This window comes from Drosophila biarmipes, chromosome 2L, assembly GCF_025231255.1.
Source record: "Drosophila biarmipes strain raj3 chromosome 2L, RU_DBia_V1.1, whole genome shotgun sequence".
Lineage (NCBI taxonomy): Eukaryota > Metazoa > Arthropoda > Insecta > Diptera > Drosophilidae > Drosophila > Drosophila biarmipes.
In genome coordinates, this window is record NC_066612.1 from 13,076,015 (window position 1) to 13,094,224 (window position 18,210).

Below are 18,210 nucleotides of genomic sequence, written 5' to 3' on the forward strand. Positions count from 1 at the left end.
TTTAAACAATTAATTATATTTAAACATTACAATTAATGCATTTTTAACTTCAAGACTGAAAAAATATTATAAAAATTTAAAAAAATCAAAAATATTAATATCTTTTATTTCTGTTTCTAATCCCCTTTGCTTCTTTACAGATTCGTTTTCATCCTGCTTGGCCCGCCTGGCAGTCAGAGCAACTTCCACGAGATCGGCCGGGCGATGGCCACCCTGATGTCCGACGAGATCTTCCACGAGGTGGCGTACCGGGCTCGCAAGCGGGATCACCTGCTGTCCGGAGTGGACGAGTTCCTCGATGCAGTGACCGTGCTGCCGCCGGGCGAGTGGGATCCCACCATCCGGATTGAGCCACCGGCGGCCATTCCCTCCCAGGAGGTGCGCAAGCGTCCCCCTGAGATGGCCAAGGAGGAGGTGGACGAGGAGGAGGAGGAGGCACGCCTGAGGGAGGAGAACGGCCTGTCCCGGACGGGCCGACTCTTCGGAGGCCTGATCAACGACATCAAGCGGAAGGCTCCCTGGTATCTGAGCGACTACAAGGACTCCCTGTCCATGCAGTGTGTGGCCTCCTGGATCTTCCTGTACTTCGCCTGCCTGTCCCCGATCATTACGTTCGGCGGCCTCCTGGCGGAGGCCACTGGCAAGCACATGGCCGCCATGGAGTCCCTGGTGTCCGGGTTCGTCTGTGGCATGGGCTATGGCTTCTTTTCGGGTCAGCCGCTGACAATTCTCGGGTCCACCGGTCCAGTCCTGGTCTTCGAGTCAATTATCTACGAGTTCTGCCTGAAGATGGGCTGGGACTATATGACCTTCCGGTTCTGGATCGGCATGTGGGTCGCCGGCATTTGCATCGTCCTGACCGCGATTGATGCCAGTGCCCTCGTCTGCTACATCACCCGGTTCACCGAGGAGAATTTCGCCACCCTGATCGCGTTCATCTTTATCTACAAGGCCATTGAGAATGTGATGGTTATCGGTAAGAACTTCCCGGTCAATCAGGGTATCTACGACTGTGTCTGTACACCGCCAATCGGGAGCAATGCCAGTGTCATCGAGTACGCCAAGTACAACTGGGATTATTGTGAGGTTGGTTAATGTCTGATAGAAATTATTAATTATTTACTGATTGAAATTGGTATTCTTAGACATACAATGGCACTTTGGTTGGTGGCGACTGCGGCAGCCCGCCCACCGAAAACGTTTTCCTCATGTCGGTGGTTCTGTGCGCCGGCACCTTCCTCATTTCCACCGTCCTGAAGGAATTCAAGAACGCCCTTTTCTTCCCCTCCATTGTTCGCCAGTACATTAGCGATTTCTCCGTGCTGATCGCGATTTTCGCCATGAGCTTCTTCGACTATTCGCTGGGTGTGCCCACCCAGAAACTGGAGGTGCCCAACGAGCTGAAGCCCACGCTCAGCACCAGGGGCTGGCTCATCCCGCCGTTCTCCGAGAAGAACCCCTGGTGGTCGCCGATAATTGCCGTCTTTCCCGCCCTGCTCGGAACCATCCTGATCTTCATGGACCAACAGATCACCGCCGTGATTGTGAACCGCAAGGAGAACAAACTGAAGAAGGGCTGTGGCTACCATCTGGATCTGTTCATCCTCTCGATTCTGATCGCCATTTGCAGCTTGATGGGTCTGCCTTGGTGAGTTTTCAGTCTTCTTATGAGTCTCTGACTAAGATTATTTCAAAAAAATTAAGAGTTTTCAAGGCGGTTATTAGAGAACTATGTAATATTATAACACATTTCCATTCCCAGGTTCGTGGCCGCCACCGTGCTGAGCATCAACCACGTGAACTCGCTGAAACTGGAATCGGAGTGCTCGGCCCCTGGCGAGAAGCCACAGTTCCTGGGAGTGCGCGAGCAGCGGGTGACCCACATTCTGATCTTCCTGACCATCGGTGGCTCCGTGCTGCTGACCCCGCTGCTCCGTCACATTCCCATGCCAGTGCTGTTCGGCGTCTTTCTCTACATGGGCGTGGCCTCGCTCAAGGGTCTGCAGTTCTTCGATCGCATACTTATCATGTTCATGCCGGCGAAGTACCAGCCGGACTACATGTTCCTCCGCCAGGTGAGTTGCCACTTCGAGGCCCCCCTGAAATATTTTCAAAAGAATGTTGAATTCGATGCTCTTCAAACATACAAGTTTACTTTATTACGCGATTTGTTATATATAATTCTGATTTATACTAGATTAATGAAACATTTGAAATATAAGTTTTTTGGCACACTTAACATTTTTTGTGTGATTACAGGATTAGATTGTAGCCCAAGAATCACATTAGTATAAACTCTCAACTTCCGCATCTTTCTTAAAATTTGAAAAACTTAGCCTCCTCCGTTTTTTATACACCCCAATCATCATCATCATCTGTGCTTGAATCAGTTGAAGTATTTTCAGTAGTGGTTTCCCCACTATTTTCCTTCAATTCTTCTTTAATATGTGTCTGTTCCATTCCGTACTTCGAACTCCAAAGATTATATTGCTCAATCATGGCAGTTACATTTGAATTAGAAGTTAATAACGCTTGAAGGAATAGTTCATCATTGCTATCAGTAGTACTTTCGGGTGGAGGTGAAGCCGTATTGCTTATTAGCTGCTTTAATCCCTTTTTAACATGTTTAATGTCCTTCTTTTCACTCCAAGCTTTATAAAGCTCAAGTAAGGTAGTTGCATTAATATCCAAGGATCCATAACTGCTATCAGTAGTACTTTCTGTTTCAGTTGAACCCTCAGTGGTTGTTACTTCCCGATCAGCTTTTTCTCCATCTTTCGCCATTTTATCATATTGCTCTATTAGGTATTTTACGATTTGATCCATTTTCTTGTCTTGACTAGCCGAAGGACTTACAGAACTTGTTTTACCCTCCTTAGTCATGTTATCATAAGCTTCTTTCAGCATAGGAATATTGAATTCTGCATTCTCGAAGTCAAAAACCACAGTAGTTTTATTCGTTTGCCTATCTGCAGAACTGTCCAACTCCCCAAGCTTCTGAATGTCCTGCATGGTTTCATTTATGCGATTTTCTATACTTTTTGAAATTTGCTCGTTATCGGTGTATGTCAAAACGCTTTCCCTTTCCCTCATCGTGGCCTCGTAAATCTCGATAAAGTCATTGAAAATACTCCTCACACGGGAGCCATAATCAAAAGTCGGAATACGTTCATTGGGAATCGTGAACTTCGTAAAGCATTCCGATTTGGTCAGTCGATTTTCAAAACTCTCCAATCTCTGGTTCAAAGCTTCGCCAAATGATTGCAGCCGGCTTTCCAGAACCCCGGTAATTCGTTTGAACTCTTCGGAGCAGGGGGAGTCCTAGAAATAATATATAATTCACTGCCATGCACTATACCGCAGCAACTATTAACTCACTTGAGCACTAACGACCGCAGTCCTTTGTAGGGCTACCCCGAGTAAAAAAATGATCAGGACTTTTCGCATTTTTTTTTTATTGGCAGCAATGAACTCTCACCCAGCGCACTTAAAATGTGACTGAAATGGTCTTCCACGAGTGGAGAACTTTTTGCATAAAATTTCAAAGTTCTTTATATATGTATGAAGATAAGTAGCCATGCAATTTATATGGAAACAAGAAAGGAAGTTAGCTTTGGCAAGGCGAAGTTTGTATACTCTTGCAGTTGTAAAGAATAATCAACGTTAGTAAGGATTGTAGCTTCAATGATATTAAACAAAATTATTTAATTATTTCCCTGACTGTTTCTTTGACAGCTAAATGTTAGAGTCGTCCGATTTTTATTAATTTTAAATCGAAATTCTTAAAAATATAAGTAATGATATTTCCAATATTATAAGATAATATGCAAAAAACTCATATTATTTTCCGTCCAATTTTTCAATTGTTCCTATGACAGCTGTATGAAAGAGTAGTCCGATTTTAGATAAAATTTAATTTCGAAATTCAGAACTAATTAAAAATGTTATTTCCAAGCGTAGAAGGTTATATGTTAAAAAAAAAAACACCAAAGACATGTCTAGATCGACTCGTCTAGTTATGCTGATCAAGAATAAATATACTCTATGCAAGGGTATAAGAAGACATCCGCTGGACTTGATTAGCACACAGTGGTCGGCAACCAAGAAACAGTGTTCACGATAAGTCTCTTTAAGTGAAATAGGTGACTAATAACCCCTAGTTTTAAATTCCTTATTAGAAGAAATCAAATAAAATGCCCATTAAAGTAAGCGTTTTAAATAGCCTTTAAACCTTTGGACCGAAAAAAAACATAGATACCGCAAGAATAATCTTTTTTGAAAATTCGTTTAATCCTGTTTTGTAAAATTTAAGCCAAGTGGAATAACAAAACCATAAAAAATATATAATTTGCTTTGCTAGCAATCCTTTTTATTTGTATATTTATGCACAAATCATAATTTTGCAGTATTATAAAGATTATAAGCCGTTAAACACATATTTTTCAATATTATTCTGCAGATTAAATAATTTACTTATGCTTAAACTCTTTTTATTCGTTCTTTTTCCAATTCCTTCCACTTGTTAAAGTTTTCCATAACGCTATTCATTGAACCTTGGACAGATTCAGTTTTGGTTGTGTCGCTTCTGATTTGGCCATCCTTTTTCATCCTACCATATTTGTTTAGAATGTAGGTAAACACATCTTCTGTTGATTCCAATTCGTCGTTATCAGGAATTCTTTCAAAGGAAGTACTCTCGGTTGATGAGCTGCCAGTAAATAGATCTTCAGTAGAAGTACTTCCTGTAGTACTTTTCTCATCACTTTGCTCTTTAGTTCTGTTCCACGCTAAGTACTGCTGAATCAAGACATCAATGTTTATTTTTGTAGGTTTCCAGGCGGTTTCCGTAGAAATTTCACTGCTGTCACTAGATGTACTTTCGGTTGAAAAACTGTCTAATGTAGTGCTTTCTTCGTTACTTCGATATTCCTCTAAAGGAATCGAGTCGGTACTGTCTTCTGCGTTTTCTGTAGTACTTTCTTTAGCTCTCTTCGCATTAAGCTGATTAAGTATTGATTTAATATATTCCGGAATCGTTTCAGTCTCAGAAATTTCCCTGAGTATGTGCAGGTCCGCCAAGGCATCTTTTACTCGATTTTGTATACTCTCAGGCATTTCCGTGGTTAATTTCAATTCCTGGCGGCCATTTTTTTCTTGATTGGTATATGACGAAATACTCTTCCTTTCCCTAATCCTTGCATCGTAAATCTCGATAATGTCATCGATTATACTCCTTGCACGGGAGCCATAATCGATAGTCTGGGATCGTCCATCGCAAATCGTTGATTTCCTTGAGCATTCCGATTGTGTTAGTCGGTTCTCAAAACCCTCCAATCTATCATTCAAAGCTTCGCCAAATAATTGAAGACGGCTCTCCAGAAACTCGGTTAGTCGCTTGAATTCATCAGAGCAGTTGGAGTCCTAGAGCAATTACAATTTCTCAGATATGCACTGTGCTGAACAAACTAATAACTTACTTGTGAGCTAACTAAGGCAATCCCAAATATAAAAATGATCAGGATTGGTCGCATCTTATCCTCGGCTTACAACTTTCCCTCAGCTAAATGAAAATAAGACTGAAATGTATTTGCGAAAGACAAGATCTTTTGTAAGGAATTGCCGAGCTCCCTTGTAATTGTATTCGTTTTTATACCCGTTACTTGTAGAGTTTAAAGGCATATTGTATTCGTCAGAAAATAGAATGAAGCTCTGTCTGGCGACCATGTTTTAAAAGATTTAGATTAGGAAAACATTAAATAATACCTATCCACATGCCAAAAGTTAAAAATAAGTATGTTATATTGATATAAGTATGATATTTATTAGTATCCCTGTCATCCCCAAGGGGTGCCCCGTCAATAGAAATGTCCCGGAATGATATTTCAAATTTAGTCAATGTTTTTTGTTTGTGACTTTTTTATTTAAAAATGAAACCATAGCCAGAGTGGGTGAGAGTATGGTGTCTGTCAAAGCTATTCCATCCAAAATTTTATTGAACAACTAATAAGTTAGTTGAGTAACAGGTATCGGATAGTCGGTGCATTCGAGAAATACAGTCTCTTGTCTTGCTTCTTGCAAACAACAACATCCGCTGAGCACTTATTACGATAATCCGTTTGTGTGTGTAAGCGGATTTCGCACTAAATCGCCATACTCGGGACAGATAAAAGATGACTCTTTTATGACCCTGAATAACTTAAAAGAAATTAATCAAACTTGACAGGAAAGATGAACATTCTTCAGAGTCTATTCATAGGTTTAAGATGTATGATATTTCATTCTATTTCTTTACTAGACACACAAGAGTATGCAATTCGTTCTCTTCATATAGGTAATGTAATTAAGAGACATTAAAGATTGTTCCCTTGGAACTAAGCTGCGCTTTCCACAAAAGACGCTGAGCAAAAACGTACTTACAGTGGCTACAACTATTATTAGTACTTTACTTGGAACAAATAAACTGACTTACATACGTCTCTGAACTCAGTTTATTCCGTTTTAGTATTATTTTTTTTACAAAGTAAAACACAAATTTAATTTGTAAATACTTGTTTTTTGGCGGCTAAGAAAATCAATATATTTTATCCAGGAGGGATCAACGATATTTGTTGTTATATTTATTGTACAATTAAACAATTAATTTTTTTAGACCTTTCGAGAACAATGATATTCGTTTTTATTATAAATTATATAAAACCACGTCCCTTCTGTCATTTTATATTTATTTAGTTTTTAGGTAGTTAAGAAGTACAAAGTTTCAGTTTCTTTTTAAACTATTCTGCCACAAACTATAGTCTTGGATTGCGATTTTCATTGCGTCGTTCACACGCTTTAAGTTTATTCCATCAAATTTATTGCAATTAGAAGTTTTGTCTAAACACAAATTAACACTTCTTTCGTTATTTTCCTGCGACAAACTTGTGTTCTGATTAAGGTTGTTATTCTTTTTCCAAATTTTAAATTCCTCAATTACATCCTTGATATTTATATCTTTTGGATCGAGAAAATTCATCGTTTTAGGGTCGTTATTTTCAGTTAAATCTGAATTTTTCAGAAGAGTAGTAAGGTGTTTTAAATGATTTTTCCAACCAAAAGGAATATTCGCTTCGGTTGCGTTTCCATTTTTTATCTGTAAGTCATACAGTTCTGTCAAATATTGTAGGTATTTTTCCAAATCTCCTTTACTCAACCTCGCAACTGATATATTGATAAATTTATCAAACATCCTTTCTGCAAAAGACGCATAATCAAAGGATTGACTACGTCCATTCGAAATTGTTAATTTTTTCGAGCATTCCGATTGTGTTAGTCGATTTTCAAAACTGTCCAGTCTCAGGTTCAAGGCCTCACCAAATGAGTCAAGCCGAGTCTCCAAAGTTTCGGTAATTAGCTTAACTTTATCAGAGTAGCCAAAATCCTAGAACAAATATAATTTATTTTCATTTTCTGTGCTTACCAATCTAACAACTTACTTCTAAGCTAGCCACTGCTCTTTGTAAGGCTATCCCAAATAAACAAATCAACAGAAGTTGTCTCATTTTATCCATAGCTTAGAACTTAAACCCAGAAATCTTAGAACAAGACTAAAAATGTTTTAAAAGTCGACCAAATATTTATGGGAATGGACTGAGATTAATCATAAAATTAAGTTTTGATTTTAAAATTGAGTAATACTTTTTTTCCAACTTGAAATTCCTTAAAAATGTCAATATGATAATTGTAACAAATAATACCGACCGAATTTCTATGTCGCTTCGAGTGGTAATCAGTTTTATGTAGCTTGAAACTTATAAGTCATTTGAGAATGTTCAGATAAAACATTTTTCTATATGTTTTTTAAGGCTACATTTATTATTTAAATATCGAAAATACCAGCCTTGGCAAGTTTCAGCATTTAGAAAGGTATTGATCAATTAAATTCAATTTCAGTATTCAATATATTGATAAAATAAATTAAATTATATTTATTTTTGTGAAAAATATTTGAAACGACGAAGGGTGCAGAAAACGTAAGGTTAACGACACACCTCTTAAAGCCCATTACTACAGGTGCTCCAAAATTGTTCAAAAAATTGTCCATTTTTTTTAATAAGATTTAAATTTTTATAATTGCACGTCTTAATTTAATTTTTATATTAGTCCTCTTCGGATTCAGTTTTAGTAGTGTTAATTTTATGTAGACTACGGGACTTCCACATAAAATAGTTACCTAAAATGTCTATTGATGATAATTTGCTGTTATGAGAAATACTTTCATTAGAAGTACTGTCATATATTTTTCCCAGTCATTTTTAATTTTCCCTGAGCCGAGGATCCAGAATCGGGTACATATGCAGTTTCATCTGTCCATGTTGCTGATTTTGAAGTAACTTCGTTTACCATTTCATCCAAGTCTGGTAGAAACTCACACCCGGTTAAATCCGCTTCGCTCCTCGACGAGTTTTTGGTCCAACACATCCGTAAAAGTTTAACAGGTCCTTTGGAATTTTAACCTGTTCCGATAAGTCGCACTGGTTTGGTTCTTTTTTGGTATCGCAGATCTTGATAAAGCTATCGAGTCGACTTTCAAAGCTATCCAATCTATGTTTTAAAGCTTCATCTAATAATGTAAGACGAGTCTCCAGAAATGCGGTACTTTGTTTATATTTCACTGAATTGCAAGACCCCTAGAATAAATATAATACGTTGCCATGCACTGAGATTATCAAAGTGTTTTCCTACTTGTAAACTTCCCACTGCATTTTGTAGGGCTATTCCCACTAACAAAATTATCAGCATTTGCGTCATATTATCCACAACTTAGAACTGCAACATAAAAAAATTAAAGCAAGACTGACTAACAAGAATGTCCTCAATTTTTCTAAATAGTTGGTTTATATACCATAAAAAAACCAGCTCTCATGTTTTTTGAAGGAAGATCAACTTTCGTCTTAAAAAGTTATCATAAAATTCTGAAGAAAAAAAGTCATACTGTTGTTATCCAAAAGGAAAGCGATATTGGTGTTTCTTCAAAGTATTTAAAATTTCACATATAGTCTAAAGACCTCTGCTAGAAAACGAACGGTCGGATACAATTTTTCATTTCCAAGAATAAGTTGGTACTTCGCATATATATTTAAAGTAAAAATAAATACATTTTTAAATTATTTTGAGCAAATAAAAAGATATAATTTCTTGGTATTTCAAGGCAGATTAATAAAAAAAAGAGTGTTTATGTTTTTTTTAAGTGAGATTCTTTATTATTTTCTACAAATTACAAAATGCATGTTGAGATGACATTCAGATAAATAGTAAAAGTTATTTTCTAATATTAAAATAGGAAGTAAATTATTTTTAATATTTATTAGGCGTGCCCATAACGGTTGGCCTCACGCAGAAATATTTTGATCAACTAATTAATATTTATTAAAAATTAAAATAAGTCACTTGAATGTGATAGATTAAAAATAATAATATAGTCATACCCAAAAACTCATGCTGAACAGGCTTATCTAAAAAAAATTAAAATCAGTGGTTTCGTTAGTTTAGTAATATTTAGTTATATGTGAATTTTACATCAATTTCGACATTATAATATCGCTTCTAATGGTTTCAATCGACTTCTTTTCCAGGTCCCCATCAAACGCGTCCACCTGTTCACCGTCATTCAGCTGGCCTGTCTCATTATTCTGTGGCTGATCAAGTCCTTCTCGCAGACCTCGATCCTGTTTCCCCTGATGCTGGTGGTGATGATCGGCATACGAAAGGCCCTGGATCTGGTATTCACCCGTCGCGAGCTGAAGATCCTGGACGACATAATGCCGGAGATGACGAAGCGGGCGGCGGCAGATGACCTGCATAAACTGGACGCTGAGGTGGGCTTATTGGCGCGAATCTTCCCCTGGGGGAAAGGTAGTCGGGGCAGGGTGGTGACGAAGCCGCCCGGCCTCGATGGTGGCCTCGCTGGGTCTGGCAGTGTGGTCGGTGCCGGTGGCGCTGGCCTCATCAGCTGCACCACCTCAAATGCAAATGAGAAGGAGTTCGAGGCACAGAGCAGTCTGCTCAAGAAATAGAAGACACTGAACACCCACCAAGCTCACACGCACACTTAGACAAGAGCACCCCAAACACCCCCACATCCACGTACACGCCGAAGCAAAAGAAAGTCCCACGGACCAGTGCTGCCCATTTCATTTGCGTTTGCAGTGCTGCCCAGTCCACCGCACAAAACCAACGATTAGCGATACTTGCGTCGATGGTTTCGATACCGATAAACTCAGATATTGATAGAATTTTTGATTAATTTGCATTTTGTCGGTCTTGATACATCTTATTCAGCTACCATAGTTATCTACCCATATATATAAATATTCATTATTCTCTGTTATATACGTTTTTATCATGTCTTTAACAGTATTTTGTAAATGTTTTCCCCCTACCCTACACCATTTTAATTTTAAAAAAATATGGCATGCAGCAATTTTGCATTTTGTTTTTATATATACGACTTATTTTTTGATAAAATTGTTTAACTTCCTTTTAATTCTCTGCTTAAACGCTTTGAAACCACTTGTAAATGCCAAACCTTAAAAACAAACCTTAAGAAATGATGTGGTTTTACGTAGTGCTATAAACGTGTTATCTATCCGAACCTACTCTAAAACTACTCTTACCCTATATATATATACAACTATGATATTTATAAATGTAAATGAAATTCTAGCTTAAGTCATAATTAGTCGAGCGTTTACACTGTACAACAAGTACCTAAATGTATTAAATGGAACCTGTTATGTTATTTGATAGTCATCGGGTCGAGCGTCCCAGTAACTAACCAGCGACACAAAACCCACACGTAATTGTAGCAAAAATTGATGTAAAAATTTCAAGGGCAAAATCCAAAATTAAAACACAAAAACAACTAAAAAATAAAAATAAAAAATTTGTCATAAACCTAAAATTGAACACACTTCACCGAATTGGCTTTGACACAAGACCACAGCTCCAGACACTCACCCCTTTATTTAGCGAGCTCTTTCTACTTCGCCTTTCACCTATGCAACATTAGACCAGATACGCTATACCTTTCTCTACTCATCTTTTGCTCCCTCTCTGAGAGACGTTTTTTGGTCCCAAAACTATGCAAATGTGCCAATTTATATTGAAGGACAATCAGCATCAGCACCATCCGAGTTCCGGTTCCGGGGCCAACTACAACGCCGATAAGTCGGGGCCCACCACCATTCACATACCCCTATCGGGAAGCAAGCCCGGAAGCACTGGACCGACACTGAACATTCCCCAGGAGGCTGTTAATCGCACCACGGTCTGGCAGCAGATAAACAAGGATGGCAACGGCATCTCGGAGCAACTGATCATTCCGGTCACCCTCAAAGTCCGCCAGATTAATGGCAACCAGTAAGTGTTTCCAAAACGACCCAGTCCAGAATGAGAGATCAGATCAGGTCCCACACTAATCCCCTCATGAGCTGCTAGATCTTTTGCTCGCCCTTTGTATATACGATTTCTCTTTCCTTTCCTACGCTCAACAATAGACAGATCTAGAAATCGCCCTTCACATTGGAGTTAAAGGAAAGAAAGAATTCTATAGAATACAAAAATTAGGAGGAAATGTCTTCCTTTTCGGGGACTACAGAAGTTAAAATAATAATTATAAAATTTGGAACATGAGTATTAAGCTTTTGGGAAACAACTGATTAAGCTGATGACTAATGCTTCTTAGTAATCACTTAATACTTCTTAGAAATCATTTAAGTAGTCGGTTCCCGAAAGTATTACTCATGTTCTTAGAAGAAATATTATGGTTCAAAACTCTAAAAAAAAAGGATTGGTGATAATTTAGAAAATTTCACTGCTAGGGAGTAGGTATAGAAGATTATTTTTAAAATGTGACGCATTCTGACAAATAATTATTTTATATGCAATTTGATTCCAAAAACTCTGACGATTGCTTCTGGGTTTATAAGTATTTCCTTTTAAAATTAAAGACAACAAGAATTAACGTATGGGCGAGTTCGGGAGACAGTTCTATTGAGTGTATCGACTTTAAAATCATTCATGCTCGTCTACACATTCCCCGTGCCTCCCCCTCTCTGCAGTGCCCCCCCGAGTGCCGCCCTCTCGCCACGCCTCTCGCCCATGCACGAGGCGGATGAGTACAGTGAGGCCCCGACAAACAGTCCGGGGCATCCCACGGGAGCTCAGCAGCAGCAGCAGCAGCAACATCATCAGCAACAGCCACAGCAGATCAGCAACTGCAAGGAGGCGGCTGCCAAGCTCGAAGGATCCTCCTTGGCCAACAGCCAGATCAGTCCGGCCAACATAACGCCCGTCTAAGGATCCCGAACACCACACGGATCCAAGGCGATCAAAGCACAAAGAACACACATCTTGTATCTCTAGTTGGTCATTCACAGCCGTATCATAATCTCTATTTACCATATATCGTAGTAGTTAGCTAACCCAGGGGATGTTTTTTGGTAACGTTTTTTAGCTGTGCCAGTAGAGGGTGAATCCTTTGATCCGGGGCTCAGGTGCGAGATATACAAGTATTACTTATACGATAACAATTACGATATTCTGTAGAGAACAAAAGCATTCCAAATATACACTTTTGAAACGAATTTTATAGAGTCAATTTCACCGAGGAGGGTGCAAAGAAGCCAAAGCCACAGAACAGAAACAGAAACAGAAACCATAACCATCGGTGCCCGATGTTTGTCCAATTTTCCTACCGTTCTACCCACTTTGACTTGGTTAGCTAAAGCGAATTGTGTGTTTTAGGGGGCTCATTTATCGAACTGTGATCTGATGGGTATATCTTGGGGCGGGGACTGTTTAAGCAGCGTATCATTTAGCCTAGCCAAGCCAAAGCTGTAAACAATTGTATTATATTTTATGCCTCAAACTAAGTTCTACACATAAACACACACGCATCCCTTTCGACACACCCGAAAGATCATAAGATATATATAATATAGACAACTATAAATATTGAATAAAAGTGGCGAGCCATTAATTAGCCACATGCGAACTGCAAAAACAAAAATGTATCTTTCATTTCGTTACTTTTGGTATGCATCGTTCGTTTTCAGTGTATTTTGTGCGTAGTCGTGCGTCTTGAGTGTGGCACCTACTGCTCCCAGAATCTATACCTCTCAACTTTCATGCATAGCACTCGATTGCGTTCTGCCTGTACTTCATAAGCTCAGACATCATAGAATCAGAGTTTGGGAAGGGAAATAACATAATCATCTTCAAACTCTGCTTCATAAGTTCAAACCATCAAAGCTCCATTAGCATCGTGTTTGATGTCTGTATGTGCATTTTCTATACTACTCCTACTTGTGTTACATTTGTACTTTAATAGATGAACCAGATCTAGGATATCCTCGGTACACCCATCCCCCGATCACGGTTATTAACTTTGAATTTAATTATTGCAGAACCCAAAATTTAATACGTCGAAGCAATTGTGGCGTGGATATCTTACACCAACAGAAACATCCGTTTGAGTCAATGATCTAGCTCCACTTTAGCGTATATCTGTGTACCTGTATTACGAATATGTGTGTCTATAATCAATATATCTACCACCTACCGTCCCTTTGCGTATAAATGTATACCCAAGTGCGATTTGTGGCACAAACTAATTGTCTGACAACATATCACGCGACAACTCGACACCCGATCTTATACAATCCACAATAGAGGAAATTGTTGAAATAAATGTATAAAATAAACTTAAAATACTTTGAATGGGAAATATGCTATGGAAGTAAAAAAATATATTAACATTTTAATTAAAGGGATATTGCGAAGTTGGACTGTACATGATTGATTAGTCTTTCAATAAATTTATCAAGCAACAAGTATCATCATTAAGTGGTCATGTTTTTATCAGAGTCGTGAAAATTTCAACGTCGAACTCCATAGCTGAACCACAGGCGCGTTTATGCTCCTGGAGACAGTTGACAGTTGAATCTGGGCTTCCTTTATAGTTCCAATAGTCGACGGATCCAGCACGCTGAAATCTCTATATGACTTCCATCTTCAAGAAAACTTGTGGTAAACGTAAGTTAACCAACCAATTGCCCCAAAACCTTGCGGAAATCCTTGAGTTTTTACTCATTTACGTATTGCTTAAACTTGTTCTCGGTAGGAAAGTGGAAAAGCAGATACTTTGGAGCACAATCCCGGTACAACTTTTCCAAGAACCTGTAAAAAATCATCTGCGAGGTACTCCGCTGAAGGGCCAAAGGAAATGCAGTTCATAAGGTTGGGGTCCCGATTTGAGACCCCCAACTTCTCCAACAACTCCTCGAAAAGCTTCCTCTGTATGCGAGAACTCTACTTTTTGAATGCATCTGTGTTTTAGGGCATCGTATCCAAAAGAATATGCAAGTTAAAACATGATATTCTTCTTACTTGCCAACGCAAAAGGTGACTTTCTCCTCAGCAAATCGTTTGAGCTTGTTACTTATCTCCTGTTCCTCGTCTTTCAAAGTGGTAAGGCCATTAAAGAATTTTTTAGTTTTTGGATGCCATTAAAATAAACCACAATATCATTAATTTTCAATAAAAACATTAATGTAAATGTGTTTCAAATTTAAACTTTCAATTGATTTCCGGTAAAACAAATGCAAGCAAATACGTATCAGCTGTTTGTGCCATTCACAAGTCGCCTATTAATGGACATTTTCCAATAATCATTTATTTGGGGCTCCCAAAAACTCGGTAATCCCTGATTTTAAGTAGAATTTATATTTATGTTTCCCAAATTCAGCATATGATTTATTATTTATTGAATTATTTAAAAATATGAAAGGATGGCATTTTTAAGCGGTTTCTCTATGGTCACACTTATCGCTGCAGACCGATAGCTTCCGAAAAATACCGCCCCTGATATCGATAACGGTCTTGTTTTTGTTTTGCCCAACACGAGCGCGTGTTTTCCATTTAAATTTGTAATTATCAATAAAAACCAGGCCGGGATGTCGCTTATTACCCGTTTGCTGACCGGGAACAACGCCCTGCGTCTGCGGGCCTTGGAAACTTTGGGCAGGGTGAGTTGGAAACGCAAAAAAAGCCGAAAACCCATCGGCATGTTATGTAATTATTGTAAAAAAAAAGGGAGCTTAAATAATAGACTACAACTTTCCAGGCCGGCTACAGTTCGCATGCCAAGTTCTCGGAGCACAAGCCCATCGAGAAGATCCGGAACATAGGAATCTCGGCGCACATAGACAGTGGCAAGACAACGCTGACGGAGAGAATTCTCTTTTACACCGGAAGAATTGCGGAGATGCACGAAGTGCGGGGAAAGGACAACGTGGGGGCCACTATGGACAGCATGGAGCTGGAGCGACAGCGGGGCATCACCATCCAATCGGCAGCCACATATACCCTGTGGAAGGACACCAACATCAATATTATCGACACCCCGGGACATGTGGACTTCACGGTGGAGGTGGAGCGCGCCCTTCGAGTCTTGGATGGCGCCGTTCTGGTTTTGTGCGCCGTGGGCGGAGTTCAGAGTCAGACCCTGACTGTCAACCGGCAGATGAAGCGATACAATGTCCCCTGCCTGGCCTTCATCAACAAGCTGGATCGTCTGGGCTCCAATCCCTACCGGGTGCTGTCCCAAATGAGGTCCAAGATGAACCACAATGCAGCCTTCATTCAACTGCCCATTGGTGTGGAGAGCAACTGCAAGGGCATTATCGATTTGGTGCGCGAAAGAGCCATTTACTTCGAGGGCGACCATGGGATGGACATAAGGCTAGACGAAATCCCACAGGATATGCGGGTGGAAAGCCAGGAGCGAAGGCAGGAGCTCATCGAACACTTGTCCAATGCCGACGACAAGTTCGGCGAACTTTTCCTTGAAGAAAAACCCTTCACGGAAGATGACATCAAGGCTGCCTTGAGGAGAACCTGTATCAGCAGAACCTTTACTCCTGTTCTGGTAGGCACAGCACTGAAAAACAAGGGTGTCCAGCCCCTGTTAGATGCCGTACTGGAGTACCTGCCCAATCCCGGGGAAGTGGAGAATCTGGGCTTCATAGAAAAGGAGGGGGAGGAGCCGGAGAAAATAGTCTTGAACCCCGCCCGCGACGGCAAGGATCCCTTTGTGGGATTGGCCTTCAAACTGGAAGCTGGACGCTTCGGTCAACTAACCTACCTCAGGTGCTACCAAGGAGTTCTTCGGAAGGGTGACAACATCTTCAATGCCCGCACCAATAAGAAAGTGAGAATCGCTCGCCTGGTTCGCCTCCACTCAAATCAAATGGAGGATGTCAACGAGGTGTATGCCGGCGATATATTTGCTTTGTTCGGAGTGGATTGCGCCTCTGGAGACACCTTTACCACCAATCCCAAGAACAACCTGGCCATGGAATCCATCTTCGTGCCCGAACCCGTTGTCTCGATGGCAATCAAGCCGAACAATACCAAGGACAGAGATAATTTCTCAAAGGCCATTGCCAGGTTCACCAAAGAGGATCCCACATTCCACTTCTTTTTCGACAACGATGTGAAGGAAACTCTCGTTTCCGGAATGGGTGAACTGCATTTGGAGATCTACGCCCAGAGAATGGAGAGGGAGTATGGCTGCCCAGTGACGCTGGGAAAGCCAAAGGTAGCATTTAGAGAAACCTTGGTTGGACCCTGTGAGTTCGATTACCTGCACAAGAAGCAATCGGGAGGATCGGGCCAGTATGCCAGGATTATAGGAGTCATGGAGCCACTGCCGCCCAATCAAAACACCCTGCTGGAATTCGTGGACGAAACAGTGGGCACTAATGTGCCGAAACAATTTATTCCCGGAGTCGAAAGGGGTAACTACAATTTGTGTTTCAAATATCTTTCCATACCTAAATTATTCTCTGATCAGGTTACAGAGAAATGGCTGAGAAGGGAATGCTCTCCGGCCACAAGCTATCTGGCATTCGATTCCGCCTGCAAGACGGTGGCCATCACATCGTGGACTCCAGTGAGCTGGCCTTCATGCTGGCAGCCCACGGTGCAATCAAAGAGGTCTTCCAAAACGGCAGCTGGCAAATCCTAGAGCCCATTATGCTGGTTGAGGTCACTGCGCCCGAGGAATTCCAGGGCGCTGTAATGGGCCACCTGAGCAAGCGACATGGTATTATCACCGGAACTGAGGGAACCGAGGGCTGGTTTACTGTCTACGCAGAGGTTCCCCTGAATGACATGTTCGGCTATGCGGGAGAACTGAGGTAAGTTACATCTCGAATAAAGACGGTCGTGTGTATCTAAAATGTTCTTGTATTTTCAGATCTAGTACCCAGGGCAAGGGAGAGTTCACTATGGAGTACTCCAGATACTCCCCCTGCCTGCCCGATGTTCAGGAACAGATTGTGCGTCAATACCAGGAGTCCCAGGGATTGGCTCAGCCCGACAAGAAGAAAAAGAAGAACTAATTTATATTCTAGCCCTAGTTCGAACTATCATCTCTACCTATTCGAAATGTTATTGTGTCACCGCTATTTTTGATTAGTTAAATTTTACTTCATACAACAATCTTCAGTTTCACTGTGATAAATCCGACTTGTACAGTGTTTTTGTATAATAAAATAACAAGAAACGAACTTTTAATATAATTTATCATTATAATTCGTTTTCTGTTTTCACTTTATTTCTTGTTTTTGAAAGTGTTGGCCAAATTTTAAAATGTTTTAAAAATTATGTAGTTTTTTTTCTCCAGAGCTGCCAGATAAGAATTGGGATTATAACAAAGTTCTGAAATAAGGAAACCACGTAGTTACGAAATGCACCAGAAGACTGCAAGCTACTACTTCTAGGCGATGTTGAACACATATATACCACTTTTGAAAAAAATAGCTAGTCTGACTTGTAAATTACCAAATCTCCAGGCTGTGCTACATGTCGTTAGAAATTTACTTCGAAATACTATATACGCCTGTCAAACATGATATGTTTAAATACCACCGTTTAAAAAGTATGAGCTAAAGTTTTTTTTTATTATTTTTCTGATGAAGTGCCATTCTTATACCAAGATTTTTCATTATCTAATTAGTATCCTGTGAAATCCCAAATTTTATTTGTGTTCCAGAATATCGGTACTGAAAATGTTAAAAATTTCAAATCCCCGAAAACTAATTTTCAATTAACAGCAATAAAAAACACGTCGCTTTCTAACAGTGGCAGAGGAAAAGTAGCGGCGTA

At 40.0% G+C, this 18,210-nt stretch overlaps 5 protein-coding genes across 25 annotated transcripts in view; 2 read left to right on the top strand and 3 right to left on the bottom strand.

The window, feature by feature from the left end:
* LOC108033687 (sodium bicarbonate cotransporter 3) overlaps nt 1-13,604 on the top strand; it is a 33,089-nt gene extending 19,485 nt beyond the window's left edge. For 6 of the 21 annotated variants that reach the window (XM_044094593.2, XM_017108173.3, XM_050885012.1 and 3 more), the window contains 4 exons: nt 141-1,086; nt 1,146-1,648; nt 1,763-2,075; nt 9,612-10,939. In XM_044094593.2, the coding sequence (XP_043950528.1) occupies nt 141-1,086; nt 1,146-1,648; nt 1,763-2,075; nt 9,612-10,052 (2,203 nt within the window). In that variant the 3' untranslated portion in view covers nt 10,053-10,939. The other 15 variants (XM_044094585.2, XM_044094582.2, XM_044094584.2 and 12 more) reach the window with 5 other exon arrangements.
* On the bottom strand, nt 2,127-3,509 carry LOC122818873 (uncharacterized). Its single transcript, XM_044094594.2, has 2 exons — nt 3,379-3,509; nt 2,127-3,321 (listed from the first exon to the last, which is right to left on the bottom strand). The coding sequence occupies exons 1-2, from the start codon at nt 3,445-3,447 to the stop codon at nt 2,350-2,352; spliced, it is 1,041 nt and encodes a 346-aa protein (XP_043950529.1). The 5' UTR covers nt 3,448-3,509; the 3' UTR covers nt 2,127-2,349.
* LOC108033689 (uncharacterized) lies at nt 4,341-5,555 on the bottom strand. The gene is made up of 2 exons (XM_017108176.2): nt 5,478-5,555; nt 4,341-5,421 (listed from the first exon to the last, which is right to left on the bottom strand). The coding sequence occupies exons 1-2, from the start codon at nt 5,529-5,531 to the stop codon at nt 4,480-4,482; spliced, it is 996 nt and encodes a 331-aa protein (XP_016963665.1). The 5' UTR covers nt 5,532-5,555; the 3' UTR covers nt 4,341-4,479.
* On the bottom strand, nt 6,595-7,630 carry LOC127010652 (uncharacterized). Its single transcript, XM_050885025.1, has 3 exons — nt 7,473-7,630; nt 7,191-7,417; nt 6,595-7,129 (listed from the first exon to the last, which is right to left on the bottom strand). The coding sequence occupies exons 1-3, from the start codon at nt 7,545-7,547 to the stop codon at nt 7,126-7,128; spliced, it is 306 nt and encodes a 101-aa protein (XP_050740982.1). The 5' UTR covers nt 7,548-7,630; the 3' UTR covers nt 6,595-7,125.
* Nucleotides 13,605-14,907: 1,303 nt separating the features above from the next.
* Nucleotides 14,908-17,624, top strand: LOC108034169 (elongation factor G, mitochondrial). The gene is made up of 4 exons (XM_017108976.3): nt 14,908-15,065; nt 15,164-16,838; nt 16,895-17,240; nt 17,300-17,624. The coding sequence occupies exons 1-4, from the start codon at nt 14,994-14,996 to the stop codon at nt 17,442-17,444; spliced, it is 2,238 nt and encodes a 745-aa protein (XP_016964465.1). The 5' UTR covers nt 14,908-14,993; the 3' UTR covers nt 17,445-17,624.
* Nucleotides 17,625-18,210: the final 586 nt, after the last annotated feature.